Genomic DNA, 14,490 nt, shown 5'->3' with positions numbered 1-14,490 from the left:
ATAGTTTGAAAAAGTTTTAGAAAAAAATATTTTTAATGATTTTGTGAAATTACTATCCTATATATGTTAGAAACTAACCCAGCATACAAAAGCTTTCATTTATCGACGAATTGCTACTCAAATGAATCGATGGATAAGATGCCATTGACAGAAATGATATAGTTGATATGTGATCGGTAATGATTCGGTGTCAAAGAAATAGGAATGACATTAATATTATCGACTGAAGATTTCATAGGTATTTACTAATTTATCGACGAACTTATCAATCGAATATAGGTCGAAAAAGATATTATGATTTTATCGATCGAATATTCAATCGATAATGAGGATTAAGGTTATTTGAATCAAAATTCTCTCCTCTCTTCTCATATCTACTCCCTCCCCCCTAAACGGTTGACCCCTACAAGCCATTCTTGTGTTGTCGATTGGCTTATCCAGCCTCCCCATTGTCGATTGCACCCCTTCTCCCCAGCCAACCACACCCCTCCCTTTCTTCTCTATTTCAAGTTTGCTGTTCGTTAGTCTCATTGCTCTTCTTTTTTGCTCCTCTTTTTTGGTAGCCATAAACTCCCAAAAAAATCCATTAATTTGTATTTTTGTTGTTATTTAATTTGTATAATTGTTTTATCGCTATTGTATATGTTGCATTATTGTTGTTGTTGTATTATTGTTATTGTGTACGTTGTTGCATTATTGTTGTTGTGTTATTGTTATTGTGTATGTTGTTGCATTTTTGTTATTGTTGTGGTATTATTTTTTTAATTTGTATTATTATTTTATTGTAATTGTGTTGTTGTTGTATTATTGTTTTAATTTGTATTACTATTTTATTGTTATTATTGTTATTGTGTTGTTCTATTTTTGTTTTAATTTGTATTGTTGTTGTTGTGTTATTGTTTACCAACAAAATAGGACCCATATCATTACCGACGAATGCAAATACTAACAGATTTGATGACTTTCCAATGGAATATATTGGCAATCAAATTTTCCATTATGGGCAGATGTTACTTTACTGACTACCAAATCTCTTATAGATTGTCAAGCATTTCATTTTCTTTCTATTAAATTCCGTGAACCAAAACGTGTCTTAAGTTTTTAATTTGTCTTAACCATGGGACGTTTAAGTAAAGATAATTATAAGTTTGGGTCACTTTGGATTCAATTGGGTTTGAAGTTATGTTTGAGTTTCAATTGCAATTGTTAAATGAGTTTAGTGGTTATTAATTGGAGATATTCATGAGTTGAAATGAGTTTGATTAATACCTCTAAAAATTATGTCTGAATAATTAAAAAATATATTTTAAAGTTAAAATTAAATAAAAATAAAGCAAATTGTGGGAAATAACTAACCTGATAAGCTCATTTTAAAAATAATCTTCAATATAATCTTAATTGTTTTTACTCAACTTTTACCATGACTTGACAAAAATGCCTTTAAAACCATTTCAGACAATTAAATGCTTTCAATTTTTCCCTCCTGCCATCCATTTGTTGTGCTTCCCATTTTTCGCTCTTACTATCCAACTTTTTCTAATTTTACCACCATCACCATCTCTCTTTATTTATCTCTCGCCATTTAGTCATACCATCGTCGATCTATAGATCAAAGAGCATGACATAACAGGCAACGACATGTTTTTGAGTTTATTAGTTTACATTCACAAAACCCTTTCTCTCTGCCTATCTCTTGCCATCTTGTTATATCATCATTGATTTATAGACCAAAAAGTATGGTATAGCGAGTAATAACATATTCTTGGATTTATTAGTATTGAGTTTTTCAGTGATTCAAGTCATGCCTTGACGTTTAACAAAATGATTCATGCCTTGGCATGTAACAATAGTAAGAAGAATAAAGTTTTGGCATGTAATATTTGATGCTGAAACCTTAACCTAAGTGTATAACATCTGGTGTTGAAGCTTTCGTCTTGGAGTGTAATATTTGGTACTGAAGTTTTGTTCGTGGCATGTAATATTTGCTACTGAAACTTTGGTGTGTAACGTCTTCTATTGACGTGTGTAATGACATGACATGTAACAACAATATTTATTTAAACATGATGTGTAATTTGCTCATTTGTATTCCATTATAATATAAATTCTTGGAGTTAAAGTGTGTAACAATTTTTTTTTAACTGTAACAATATTTTTTGAACATGATGTGTAGTAATAACATTTTTTAAATATAACTTGTAACTTGGTCTCTTTTATTGAATTTTACTTGGAAATAAACCTTTGGAGTTAAACATTTTCATGATAGAGATAAAGTTTAAAATCAAAAAAGAATTTGACATGGAAAGGAAGATGTATTGAAAAATTATTCAATAGCAATGTTATTGCTGAGATAAAATAGATTTGGATAATTATCTTTTGAGATTATTTTATTTGTTACATTTCTTATAATCATAAAAAAAAATAATGCGTAATAATTTTTCTTTTCAACATGGCATTTTTTTAACATGTGCACTTGAATACAAGGAGGTTTCATTAAGAATAATTTTATTTTTTAAATTTTTTCTTCTGATCAAAAATAATTAAAATTAAAAAAAGTTATTTTCGAAAGCATTTTATTTTTGAGTGTTACAAAAAATTGTCCCTAAAAACACTATAACAAAATTGAGATTAAATCACACTTCTTTAAGCGACATAATTTTTTGTATAATAAACTCTTAAAAAGTGCAGCTATTTAAAATTTTAGCTTCACTTTTTTCACATTTAATAGTAATATAAAAAAGTACAACGTTTTTAGTTTATGCAATATTTATAGTTACATTTAATTCACAATGCATATAAAACCTTATATAATGAAGTCAGATGTGCAAAAATATTCTAAAAATATAAAAAAAATATTATTAAAAATATTTTTAATAACACATTTTTAAAATATACTATTTTCAGTCATATTTTTTGTAGAAAAAATTTATTTAATAATGTAATAATATCTAGAGTTGAGCCAAGCCCATGGTTCTGGTGGGCTATTCGACTTGTGCACAGGTCATTATTAACTCAATAAAAATAATATTTCTTATTTGATAAATAACACCATATCAATACTATAAATTAGTTTAATATCTTTCATATAAAAATTTTGATAAAAAATAAATTGAAAATTTGTATAGTAAGTAAATATTTAAACAACAGCAATACACCTTTTAACTAATGAGGTTTTGTTTCAATAATAAAAAGGAGGCTCTTGAATTTTGAGATCTCAAGTTCAAATCTCGCCATTAGTGGGTATATTCTATGTTATGCTAAATTTGTCCAACATTGTCTTTGATTGTTGGTTGGTTTATCTGTTCATATCATTAACGTTTTATATAAGATATATAATGTTTTATTGCTATTGTAATTTCTACTTGTAGGTATAACTTTATAAAGAAAAAGGAATACTCTTCACATGCTGAGCCTAAATTGATTTAAATTTTTTTTCATATTTTATTACAAAATTTATGTATGAAGTATTTTCCTTTCAGTTGATCCTCTAAGCTCTAATTAAACTCTTTTTTTTTTTTACAAGTATTACACTTAGATTGTTAAACACTTAAATTATATAAATCAAATATGAATGTGTAAATGATCAATAAGCCTAATTTTTTCTGTAAGGCAAAATCAATTGACCGAATCTTAACACTTACGAAATATAAGAAATTATGATATCTAAAACAAATTAATTCAGTGTGGGTCCTACATTTACATTTAAGAGATGATGACTAAGGTTGATTGTAACACTCCAGTATTTTTTTTTTACTATGTGTTAAAAAATTGACGCATGAACTGCTCTGTAAATAGACAATCACAAAATAGTGTGCAATGTCCCCAATCTAATTTTCTTAAGTTATTAATTTCGTTAAAAATATATCACATATCTCAAGTCCGAAGTTTTTCTGTCATACATAAGATTGCTTTCACTTTGAATTTGGGTTGTTTTATATTATTCATTATGGTTCAAAGATCACATATTACTCTGAGTTTTGAATTTTTTATTTTTTTAATTACTTCAAGTTAACTTGATTTGGATTTTGAACATGTTTAGGCTGATTGGTCTAAACTCATGTCAGATTTTGTCCCTTTGAAAAAAAGTGAGATAAGTTGAGATAATAATAATTCCTAATGTCTGGAATGACGACCTTCCATCAAGAGATCCACCCCATGAAATTAAAAATGATTTTTTGTTACCTTTGTTGGTTCACAATTGATAATACAAGGAATGGAGCAAAGTAAAGCTTCTGGTACCTCACTTTTCGGCCCTTCCCACGTGAACCAACAAAAGTTGGGATACTGACACTTTTCTTTTCCATATATTTATTCTGATTTTTTATTGAATTAACAACTATTAGATTAGCATAGGATGGTTAAATTTTGAAAATAGTAAACATTATTTTTATATTAAAGAAAGAAAATATTACACAAAAGCTTATCAATTTTGTTTCACAATCAATTATTCTTTTAACAGTGAAAAAGATTTTTTTAATAAATATTTAATCATGAATGACAATACAAAATGTCATTGATCTTTAAGAACTACACAAATTACAAAACAATATAAAGTGGCTAACCAAAACACTCAAATAATTGTACAAAACAAAATCATAACTGGAGTCATAGAAGTTTTAATTACAAATCAAACAATGACATAAACAAATCAACAAAATTACAATAATAAAGATTTTCTTAATGAACTAGATCTTAAATTGTTTGAGACAATTCAATATCTTAACTAAATTAAAGTTTATATATTGAAAAGGAGATAATGAAATTTATGAAAGGAAAAAAATAGATATAAATAGCCTTGGCCCAATAGTTTAATAGTACCCGTACAAATATGCAAGTTTGGAATCAATTGATGAGCTGACTTAGGTGCAAATTAAATACAATCTAACAATTCGGCTAAGATGGATGATATGGAAAGAGAAATAAACCTAACTTTACAACCTTTTGCAACAAAACAAAGTGACTCATGTCTCGTCAATTACAAATCCCAAAAAAACTTTGGCGTGTGAGATATTATCAATTTAATTAATACATAATTAACTTGATTTAACCAATAACAAATTCATGATTTTGTATGAAAAGTGATTAAATAATAAATATAAAAATAATAATGCTATGTATATCAAGTTTTATATATAATAATAAAAAATTAAAAATTAAATGATAGCGGCCCTCACCCACCTTGACTTCATCCCCTAGATCTAACTTTAATATGCATGGTACAAAGCTAAACATATGATGACTTATTTCTAATAATTAAATTCTTTAAAATGTGTTTTTTAATTATATGGTGCACCATTATGTATATATATATTTATATATATCCATCCAATGATGGATCTATAATTTAATATGAGGGGTGGCTGAAGAGAATTATATAAGGTCATAAATCGGGTCAATAATTTGATTTGAAGTAAAAAATTAATAATTTTTGAAATAAATTAAATTATTACATAAAATTTTATTAATAATTTAAATAAAAGTTTTCAAATTCATCAATATAAATAGATATAAAGTAAAGACAAAACATTAATCGTAAGCTGTGCTTAACGTGCTTTCATTGCTTTCAAACTTATTTATAATTAAATTCGTGTTAATGGTTTTAGTAATCACTTTTTTCTTATTTAATTTGAAAAAAAAAGATAAGATTATTGAAATTTGCTAAATATTTCAATCACATTCTTATTCAAGTTTTTATGTAAACGTATGATATATTACATAAGTACTCAAATCGAATTAGCAGATTGTAAGAAAAATCAATATAAAAAATAATACTCTTTAAGTAGTTAAGCAATGCATCTTTTACTCTATAAGACCATAATATATTATATGAAATTATGCAAAATATTCTAGTAAAGTTACGTAAAAAAAAGTAAAATGTTTTTAGGGAAAAGACATATTGTATAAGTGCTCAAATTGTATCAATAGATTGTAAGAAAAATTAAAATAAAAATTATACTTTTTAAGCAATTAAGTCATGCATATTTTATTTTATAAGAAAAAAAGGAAAAGAAAAATAATTTTAAACTTTGGGTAAAAAAAAAGGAAGGAACAAAATTTGGGTAAAAAGAAGGAAAAAAAGAAAAGAAAAATAATTTAATTCCAAAATTTAGGAAAAAAAGGAATTCTAAAATTTGATCCTTGTAGGTATTGAACCAGATCTCCAAAATTTAATTTAGATGATTTACCACCACGTCAAACCAATTCATTTAGATTAAATAAGGGTGACAAACTTATATAATTGTAATTTATACCCATAAAAATAAAAAAAATTAAAAACTGACCACCCCTCTACCTCAGCCAATATATATATATATATATAATCATATTAGTAATATCTTGACTTGTGTCATTAAAAGACTTATAACAACAGTGCTTTATATAGGCTGGGCTACATTATGCGCCACTTAAGGAGTAGTACGGGATAGCACTAGCAATGTTAGTTTGTTTCGTCAAATAGAAGGCACTGGTGCAACACTAGTTGAATTATAATAGTTATTTCATATAGGTAGAGAGTACACAAGCTTTTGAGAGACTTTGAGAGATAATTTTTTTGGATCGATATGTGATAATTTTTTTTTGGACTTGGAGAATTGGGATTTGAATCCAATTTTCTTGAGCAGAGAAATATATACCTGTTATTAAATTAATTGTTTAAGTGTGTGAGTTTTTTTGATTTTTTTAATTTAAAAATTATTATGAAATTCTTATGAAAAATAATAACTTTTAAAATTAAGTTAAAGCTAGTTGATAATTTATTTTTATAAGCTCTTTTAATAGATCAACTATTTAATAAAACAACTTATATAAGTTTTAATTTTAGTTAAAATTATCATAAAAGATATTTAATAAATAGTTTTATATTAATCACAAATTTCTTTATTCACAACTGAAAAAAGTTAACTTTTTTTTATTTATTTAAAAAATTTTTTGGAAATATAATCAATTTGTAGAGAGAGGGAAAGGAGAGAGAGATCGATTGAGAGAGAGGAGATTTTTTTGAGATAGTAATATTGAAATTATTTTTAATAGATGAGGATATTTTTGAAATAAAAAAAATTTTCCCGCAAAACTGAGGTGTTTTTAAAAGAAGAAATGAAGAAGCTCCTTTCTAAAGTTTTTATTTTTTGAAACTCTTCATTTTTAGATTTTGTTTTTTAAAAGAAGTTGATTTTTTTAAAAATTTTTCAAAATACTGTTTGATCCGGTTTCTGCTTTTAAAAGATAAAAAAATTAAACAAAAAAACGGACCAAATAGACACTAAGTGTGATGATTTTTAATTATGCTTGAACATGAAAGTGAATTAATATTAGGCATGTGATATTATATAAATTTTCTATACGTATTGATATTTTAAAAAATATTAATTCTTCTTAATTATGGTTGAGGTAATGGTAGTTTTGCATTTAGTGATGATAAAAATTAACTTGATTCAAGTCCATTCAAATTAACGAAAATTAAGTTAATGATTTACTTGTAAAGTAAGGCAAAACTTAGCTAAAAGACGAAAAAAAGGAAACACCTAAAGTAGCGTGAGTAAGCTTAGAAAAAGAAAAATTCAAAGAAAAATTTTTAATTAAATTAGAAATGAAATATTCAAGGGCATAAATTTTATTTTATATTTAAAATTTAACTTACAAATCAAACAAAATTTGATTTATTTTAAGTTCAGCTCATTATGAATTTAGATTACTAATTCGAATTATTTTAAATCTAAATTATTGATTTTTAAAATAAAATTAATTTAAGTCCAAGTTAATTTTAAACTTGATTGTTTAGGTTCGATCATTTCAAATTTAAATTAATTTAGATTTTAAATCATTTTAAATTCAAATTATCAATTTTTCCTAGTAAGTTGAGTTCAAATGAATTTTTCGAGTTGGAACAAACTTTTTGACTCTAACTTGTAATTAAAATATATCGATAAATAATGTTATACAAAGAAGAAAATTAAACAATGGTACTATCATATCATTATTATAAGTTTCCTTTTACTGATGCAAATATTTCTTTTTGACCAAAAATTAACTTGAAACAAATTAATTGAACTTGAAAAGAAAAATGAAATTAACTTGCAGGTCAATCAAAAACCTGAAGGAATGATCAGCTTAAACACATCCAATCAAACTAAAAATTTGAAAATATCTCCAACTCCAAGAAATTGAACTTGAATTTAAACAATTCAAAAATTAATACAACTTGAAACTCAAAGATAATCCCATGTCATACGACTTGCACTTTTATTAATAAGTATATTCGTAACAAAAAAAAGTGAAAAATTTAAGAGCAATTAAAAAACTTAATGGTGTACCAAAAAGAAAATTATATATGTACCAAAAGAAATAGAAATTAAGCTACTAAATCGGTAGCTTTAATTATATTGAATAATAAAGTAATTACGTGACCCTGTTTTATGCGGCCAGAATTAGGTACCTGTTAAGGCCATTTATTAGGAAACAATGGGACGGTTGGGATTCCGGCCTTTATGACGCTTTTTCCTTTCTTTAGGGCAAAGATCCAAAAGCCCGACGGCCTTGTGACCACTTTCATTATCTTGATTTTTATGTTTTGGAAGAATTTTACGTCACATTTATAAATGTTATGGTTATCAACTAAAGATTTAATATGATATAGACATTTTCTATCATGCAGCTTGCGAACCCGATAAATAAAACGTAAGATATCAATCGGATTTTCTCATTAACATAAACTTTTTATTTTTAAAAAATAATAATAACTTATTAAAAGATACTATCTTTCTTTATTGACGTAACTTATTAAAATATAATAACATAAATTTCTTTCTCACAAAATAGTAAATAAACAAACCAAAAAAGGTATAAAATTGTTAAGGACATAATATTGGTGTAAATAAAGTTTAGATAGAATTTAAGAAACTGACAAAATTGACTTCAACCCAAATCTTTCAATAGACGTATGTCACTTTATCAAAAGATATTTTTATTCACATGAAAAACTTACTTACAATCAAATAATCATATTATATTATTTTTTATAATATAACTTTTAAGTTAAAATAACTTTTCATTATATGACATATTTTCTTATTTTGAAAATATACCAACACATAACATAAGAGGTGTGGGGAAAATAATATTTTGCATTTTATGACAATCCAATGCAGACCACTAAATTGTAAAAAATAAAACATGTTTCAACAATAGATTTTTTCTAATATTTTTGACGGAATTCCACCACAATTAATACTTAAAAAATTAAATTAAAACGTATCTTATTTTTAACTTTTAAATATCCTTTTTGACAAAATTTTTGTTGATAATAATATTTTAAAAATTCAATTTTAGAAAATGAAAAATTAATGAAATGTTTAGCTTGTTAAATAAAGTAAAGATTTGCACAAATTATGTAAATATTTATATGCTTAACTATTCAACAAGTTTTATCAAATTATTGATTATATGATTTTCAAATTAGTTTTTTAAAATATTTTTTGTGAAAAAACTTTGACAATGGAATTAATCTATACCAAAATCTTATCTTAACTTTAATTTCATAGTGAATAAAAACTAGTCATTCAATAATTCAATTATTTGGGGAGAAATTATAACATTTTAATGGACGTCTAAACGCAAATGCAAGGCCGTGGATTTGTTGGGTGATCAGTGATGTGGTGATCTGTTTCAGTAGGGCCGCTCGTACTTGCACATGTTTCACGCCGGTCTACTTTCCATATACATGTACTTGGTTTTCTAGTCCAGCATTTAATACAAACCCCTTCCTTCAAAGTAATTTATTTTTCACGTTTATTACGAGCAACATCGGCTGCTGAGTGCTGAAAATGCTAGTTTGAATTCAAAGATTATATACACGCCACTTAGGCCACTATGAATTGACTAATATATATATATATATATGCATATATATATTATATGATTGTTTCTCCTAAGTAGGATTTTAGGTTTCATAATTTGAGGTATTGAGCACTTTTTCAATCTTATAAATTTCACATTTTACATCTCAAGATTTGAAATTAATATTTTTTTAAGTTAAAATATCAACTTTTAATTAATTAGAGGTTATATGAATACTTTTGTGATAAAAAATAATATTATTCAAGTCGTAAACATTTTAATATAGTGAGAACAAGATACACTCCGCAAGTTAAATTTATGTTAAAAAAGCAAAAGAGTTCTATTTATGCTTTGTTTTTTTTTTAAATAAAGTAAATTCTAATTACATCCCTTGTGCTTTCGATTTTTTTCACATAGCATCTTGTACCATTTTTTCCCAATTAACAACACATGTATAACTTTTTCTCCAATTAATACTCCGTTAATAACTTCTATTCTCACAAGAAGTTGAGTTTGTTAATTATACTTGAAAAAATAATCAAAACACCCTCAATTTAAAGTTGACCTATTTATTCATATTTATGAGAAAAGTTGTAGTTTTATTAGGTAAAATTAATAACCAAACTCCTTGGGGAACAAAAGTTATTCAAAAGGTATAATGTTTATAATTTCATCTTACTCAAAAGGTCATCTTAATTTCATACTAATCTGTTGCTCATGTGATGCACTTGAAATGATAATTTTTTTTAATTGAGTTGAGAATACTTTGTGAAATAGATATGCAGTAGTAATTACGCTATGATATCTAATTTTTGGTGTATATGAACATGTATAAAATATTATTTTACAAAATATATAATTGTTGTTATTGTAGACATCATTGTGCTATTTGTGGTAGTGCTTCCATACAAAAACACACCTATAAACAACCTAATCATAAAACAAAACCTTAAATAAAATCTCCAAACTTATAGTAGAATATATAGTAAATCAATCTCTCTTAAAATTTTATCTTTAGTTAGTTTATCTGCACCACTTTTCATTAATTACATTTAACACTAAAAAGTATAATATGTAGTAATTCAATTTTTCTCAAAACCTATCTTTAGCTAACTGATGTGCACCACTACCTTACATTAGTTACATTGAATACTTGAAAAATAGCTTCCACCAGTTTCGGCTGCTAGACTTCCTATGGCTTTCTAGCTTTTAATTCAATAAAATCCATTTTTCAAAAAAAAAAAAAAGCACTTGAAAAATAGCATATGTAATAATTCAATATCTCTCAAAACCTTATATTTAGCTAGTTGATATGCACCATTTTACATTAATTACTTTTAACATTGAAAAATGATATAGGAGTAATAAATAATAAAATAAAAAATTTTTTGTTTATAAACACTCATATAAAAAGTCAAAGAAAAATCTAAAACATTAATCGTGAAAGGAAAAAAATCTAATCCAAACCCAACTCCAGACCTCAAGCTCACGCCCAAAAGCCCAACCACGAACCAATCCCATTAGACCTCAAGCCCAACAATCATGTGTTAAATTAAGTAAGAACTCTGTCAAGTGTCAAGTCAAAAACCATTTGAGACTTTCTTTAAATATAACAAAATTATTTTCGTTATTCATAATTTTTAATGTCCAATCTATCGTAAAAAACTTACATGAGATTATGTATTAGCTTAAATAGAGCGCCACATGCATGTAAGTGTTTTTTTTTTTAATAGTCAAGTTGATTTAGTGATCTAAAATTCATGTAAGTGTTTCAATTTTTTTTTCATAGTCAAGTTGATTTATTGATTTGAAGTTGTATAAACAATTATGTGTTTGTTTGCTGATGGTGAAGCAAAAGAGTGCAACTGTAAAAATTATAGTACTTTTTTTCAGTACTTATTCTTCTCTTAACTTTTTTTTCTTGTTTGTGCTCATAAATTTTAGATGATACAGTAGATTTGAATGGGGTATTCTAGTAATGTCAAATTTTATGTGTTTAAGAGGAAACATATTTTTTAGTTGTTGGATGAAATAAAAAACTTTAAAAACATTCACTTTGAAAATTTTATGAGATTAATGTAGCTTTATGTGGTTATCATAAAAAAAATACTGGCATATAAGTAAGCCAGCTCATATTTTAAATTTACTTGGTCTTTATCTATTTGGTTATCAATAATTTTTTTATATTATTAATAAATTTATGAAATGAGATTGACAGAGTAATTGATCTTGTCAAACAATTAAACTAGTAGAAATGTCATTTCACTTAGAATTGACCCTCTCACAAAGTAATTGACTCTTGGATTTAGATTTTATAGTTGATTTCCTCCTCCTTATAATATCATTGTCAAGTGTCAAGCAAACAAGTCCTTTGGGATTTCCTTTAAATATAATTATAGATGTCTAAATATATGTATAATTAAATGTTTTTGAACTCCTTATTGTGTTGGTGGCTAAGAAGGAAAGTATTGATTTTTGTTCTTAGAAGGACAATGCTGTAGCTGCCTTACAACCATAGTAATATTCCATAGAAAAGATTTACTTGGTGGTGTTAATGTAGTGAGAAGTGTCCTTTCCTGTTTCCTACCTTAATTTGTGCCATGAGTTTAACACACGAAAAACACTCACATATGAATCAAGGCAACGAATTCCTATACAAGAATTTAGCCTATCGAGAACCATGTTGTCATTTTACGCACACCGAGGGTTGTCGAGAAATTAAGTTGCCATGTGCAAGGAGGAGCATCTTGAAAGTTGGCCATAGACTTAATTGCATACAACTATATCTTGTAAATGTCTTTAATGTTGGATATTAATTATAACTTATAAATAAAGGTGACCCATATCTGATATCTCTCAACTGCCAAGACCTCATCATTGAGTCTACATCGAAATCCAAAAAAGTTGATAGGTTTTTGCGCAGATTTAGACTTTAATTAATGATAAACAATGGAAAATATATTAGAATAGTTCCAACACAGCACATAAAACCTTAATTTCTTCTTTAAATTCATATTATTATTTACGCCCGCTCTCTCTTGATTTCTGTTTCCACTGAGTATGGTTAATTAAGACTAGTGTGAATTAAGCTAGCTACCATCCAACTTTGTCATATATAGGCTCCCATCAGGCTGGACTCATTTAGTATCTAAATGCTTTTGCTTTATCTTTAGTCTTTTAGGATACATTCCCTGTTTAGCTGCATGCTAACTGGGACTTCGAACTGGGCATGGCACACATGAATATTCCCTGGATCTTCTTCGTTCAAATTTTAGTTCTGGCTTCTAAGTCCGAAGCTAAAGTTTCTGCTATTATAGTCTTCGGAGATTCATCTGTGGATTCGGGTAACAACAATTACATTCCAACAATTGCCAAGTCCAATTTCGAACCTTATGGCCGTGATTTTCCTGGAGGCAGGCCCACCGGACGCTTCTGCAATGGTCGCCTTCCTCCTGACTTCATCTCCGAGGGCTTTGGGCTAAAGCCTATTATTCCTGCCTACTTGGATCCTATCTTAAACATCTCAGACTTCGCCTCTGGGGTTTGCTTTGCTTCTGCTGCAACTGGCTACGACAATGCCACGGCAGATATACTGGTAAGCTCTCAGTCAAAGTGGTTATAAATAAATAATACTGCACTGAGCATATTCAGGATAGTTTGATCTCATCCTGTACCATATAATTGTTGCTGGTCTTCTGGTTTTTCCTTTCTTTTGTCTTTCCTCATTCATCACAGAAATTGCTATTTAAGTCAAGAACATAACTCTGCCATTTAAGGCATTAAATTCTTAGGACTGTTTGACGGTATCCATTTACCTGTCCTTTCCGTGAAATTGAGTGGTATTGATTATACCATGGCAGAAAGTGATTCCTCTGTGGAAGGAAGTGGAGTACTACAAGGAGTACCAAAAGAAGTTGCGAGCCTATCTTGGAGATAAGAAGGCGAACGGGATAATTTCCGAGGCCTTATATCTAATAAGCATAGGAACGAATGATTTCCTTGAAAACTATTATGCCCTTCCAGAGAGACAGTCCCAATTCACCGTACAAGAATATGAGCATTTCGTCATTGGCATTGCTGAAAATTTCGTTAGGCAAATTTACGGTCTAGGAGCTCGAAAGATGTCCCTCACAGGACTTCCACCAATTGGCTGTTTGCCAGAGCAGAGAGCCACAAATTTTGAGGACCCTCTTAACTGTGTGGAGGAACGCAACAAAGTTGCTTTGGAGTTTAATGGCAAGTTGAAAGTGTTGGTGGCAAAGCTGAACAAGGAGCTTCCTGGGTTGAAAGTGTTCTTCGCAGATGCTTATGACCTACTTCTGCAGCTTATCCAAAATCCTTCTCAGTATGGTAAGTTTTTATTATCATTGTCCTACTTTTAATATATTTTTGACATGATTTTTAAAAAATTCTTAAATTATTTAAAAAAATTTAATTAAAATTTTATTTTTATATGACATTTAATTAAGTTTTTATATTTTTATTTTGAATCAAATAAGTTTTTATTTTGTTTATTTTGAGCTAAATATATAGTTCTTTATGACTAATAATTAACTTAGTCAAAATATCAATTATCATTTTTTATCATTTATTGTTCATGTGTCATAATGGATGATGACATGACATGATCATGTGATATTTTTTACTTTTTACATTAAC

General features: G+C 27.2%; 1 protein-coding gene across 2 annotated transcripts in view; it reads left to right on the top strand.

The window, feature by feature from the left end:
• Window positions 1-12,947: 12,947 nt before the first annotated feature.
• LOC110409995 (GDSL esterase/lipase At2g42990-like) overlaps window positions 12,948-14,490 on the top strand; it is a 9,991-nt gene continuing 8,448 nt past the window's right edge. The window contains exons 1-2 of one of the 2 annotated variants that reach the window (XM_021419551.2): window positions 12,948-13,426; window positions 13,692-14,181. In XM_021419551.2, coding sequence (XP_021275226.1) covers window positions 13,061-13,426; window positions 13,692-14,181 — 856 coding nt within the window. In that variant the 5' untranslated portion in view covers window positions 12,948-13,060. The remainder of the gene's footprint in view (window positions 13,427-13,691; window positions 14,182-14,490) is intronic. The other variant, XM_021419550.2, reaches the window with a different exon arrangement.

The sequence above is a fragment of the Theobroma umbraticum genome, unplaced genomic scaffold, assembly GCF_002168275.2.
Source record: "Theobroma umbraticum cultivar Fairchild unplaced genomic scaffold, ASM216827v3 scaffold_44.0, whole genome shotgun sequence".
Lineage (NCBI taxonomy): Eukaryota > Viridiplantae > Streptophyta > Magnoliopsida > Malvales > Malvaceae > Theobroma > Theobroma umbraticum.
Note: the sequence above shows the minus strand (reverse complement) of the source record. Positions and strands in the feature narration are given on the sequence as shown.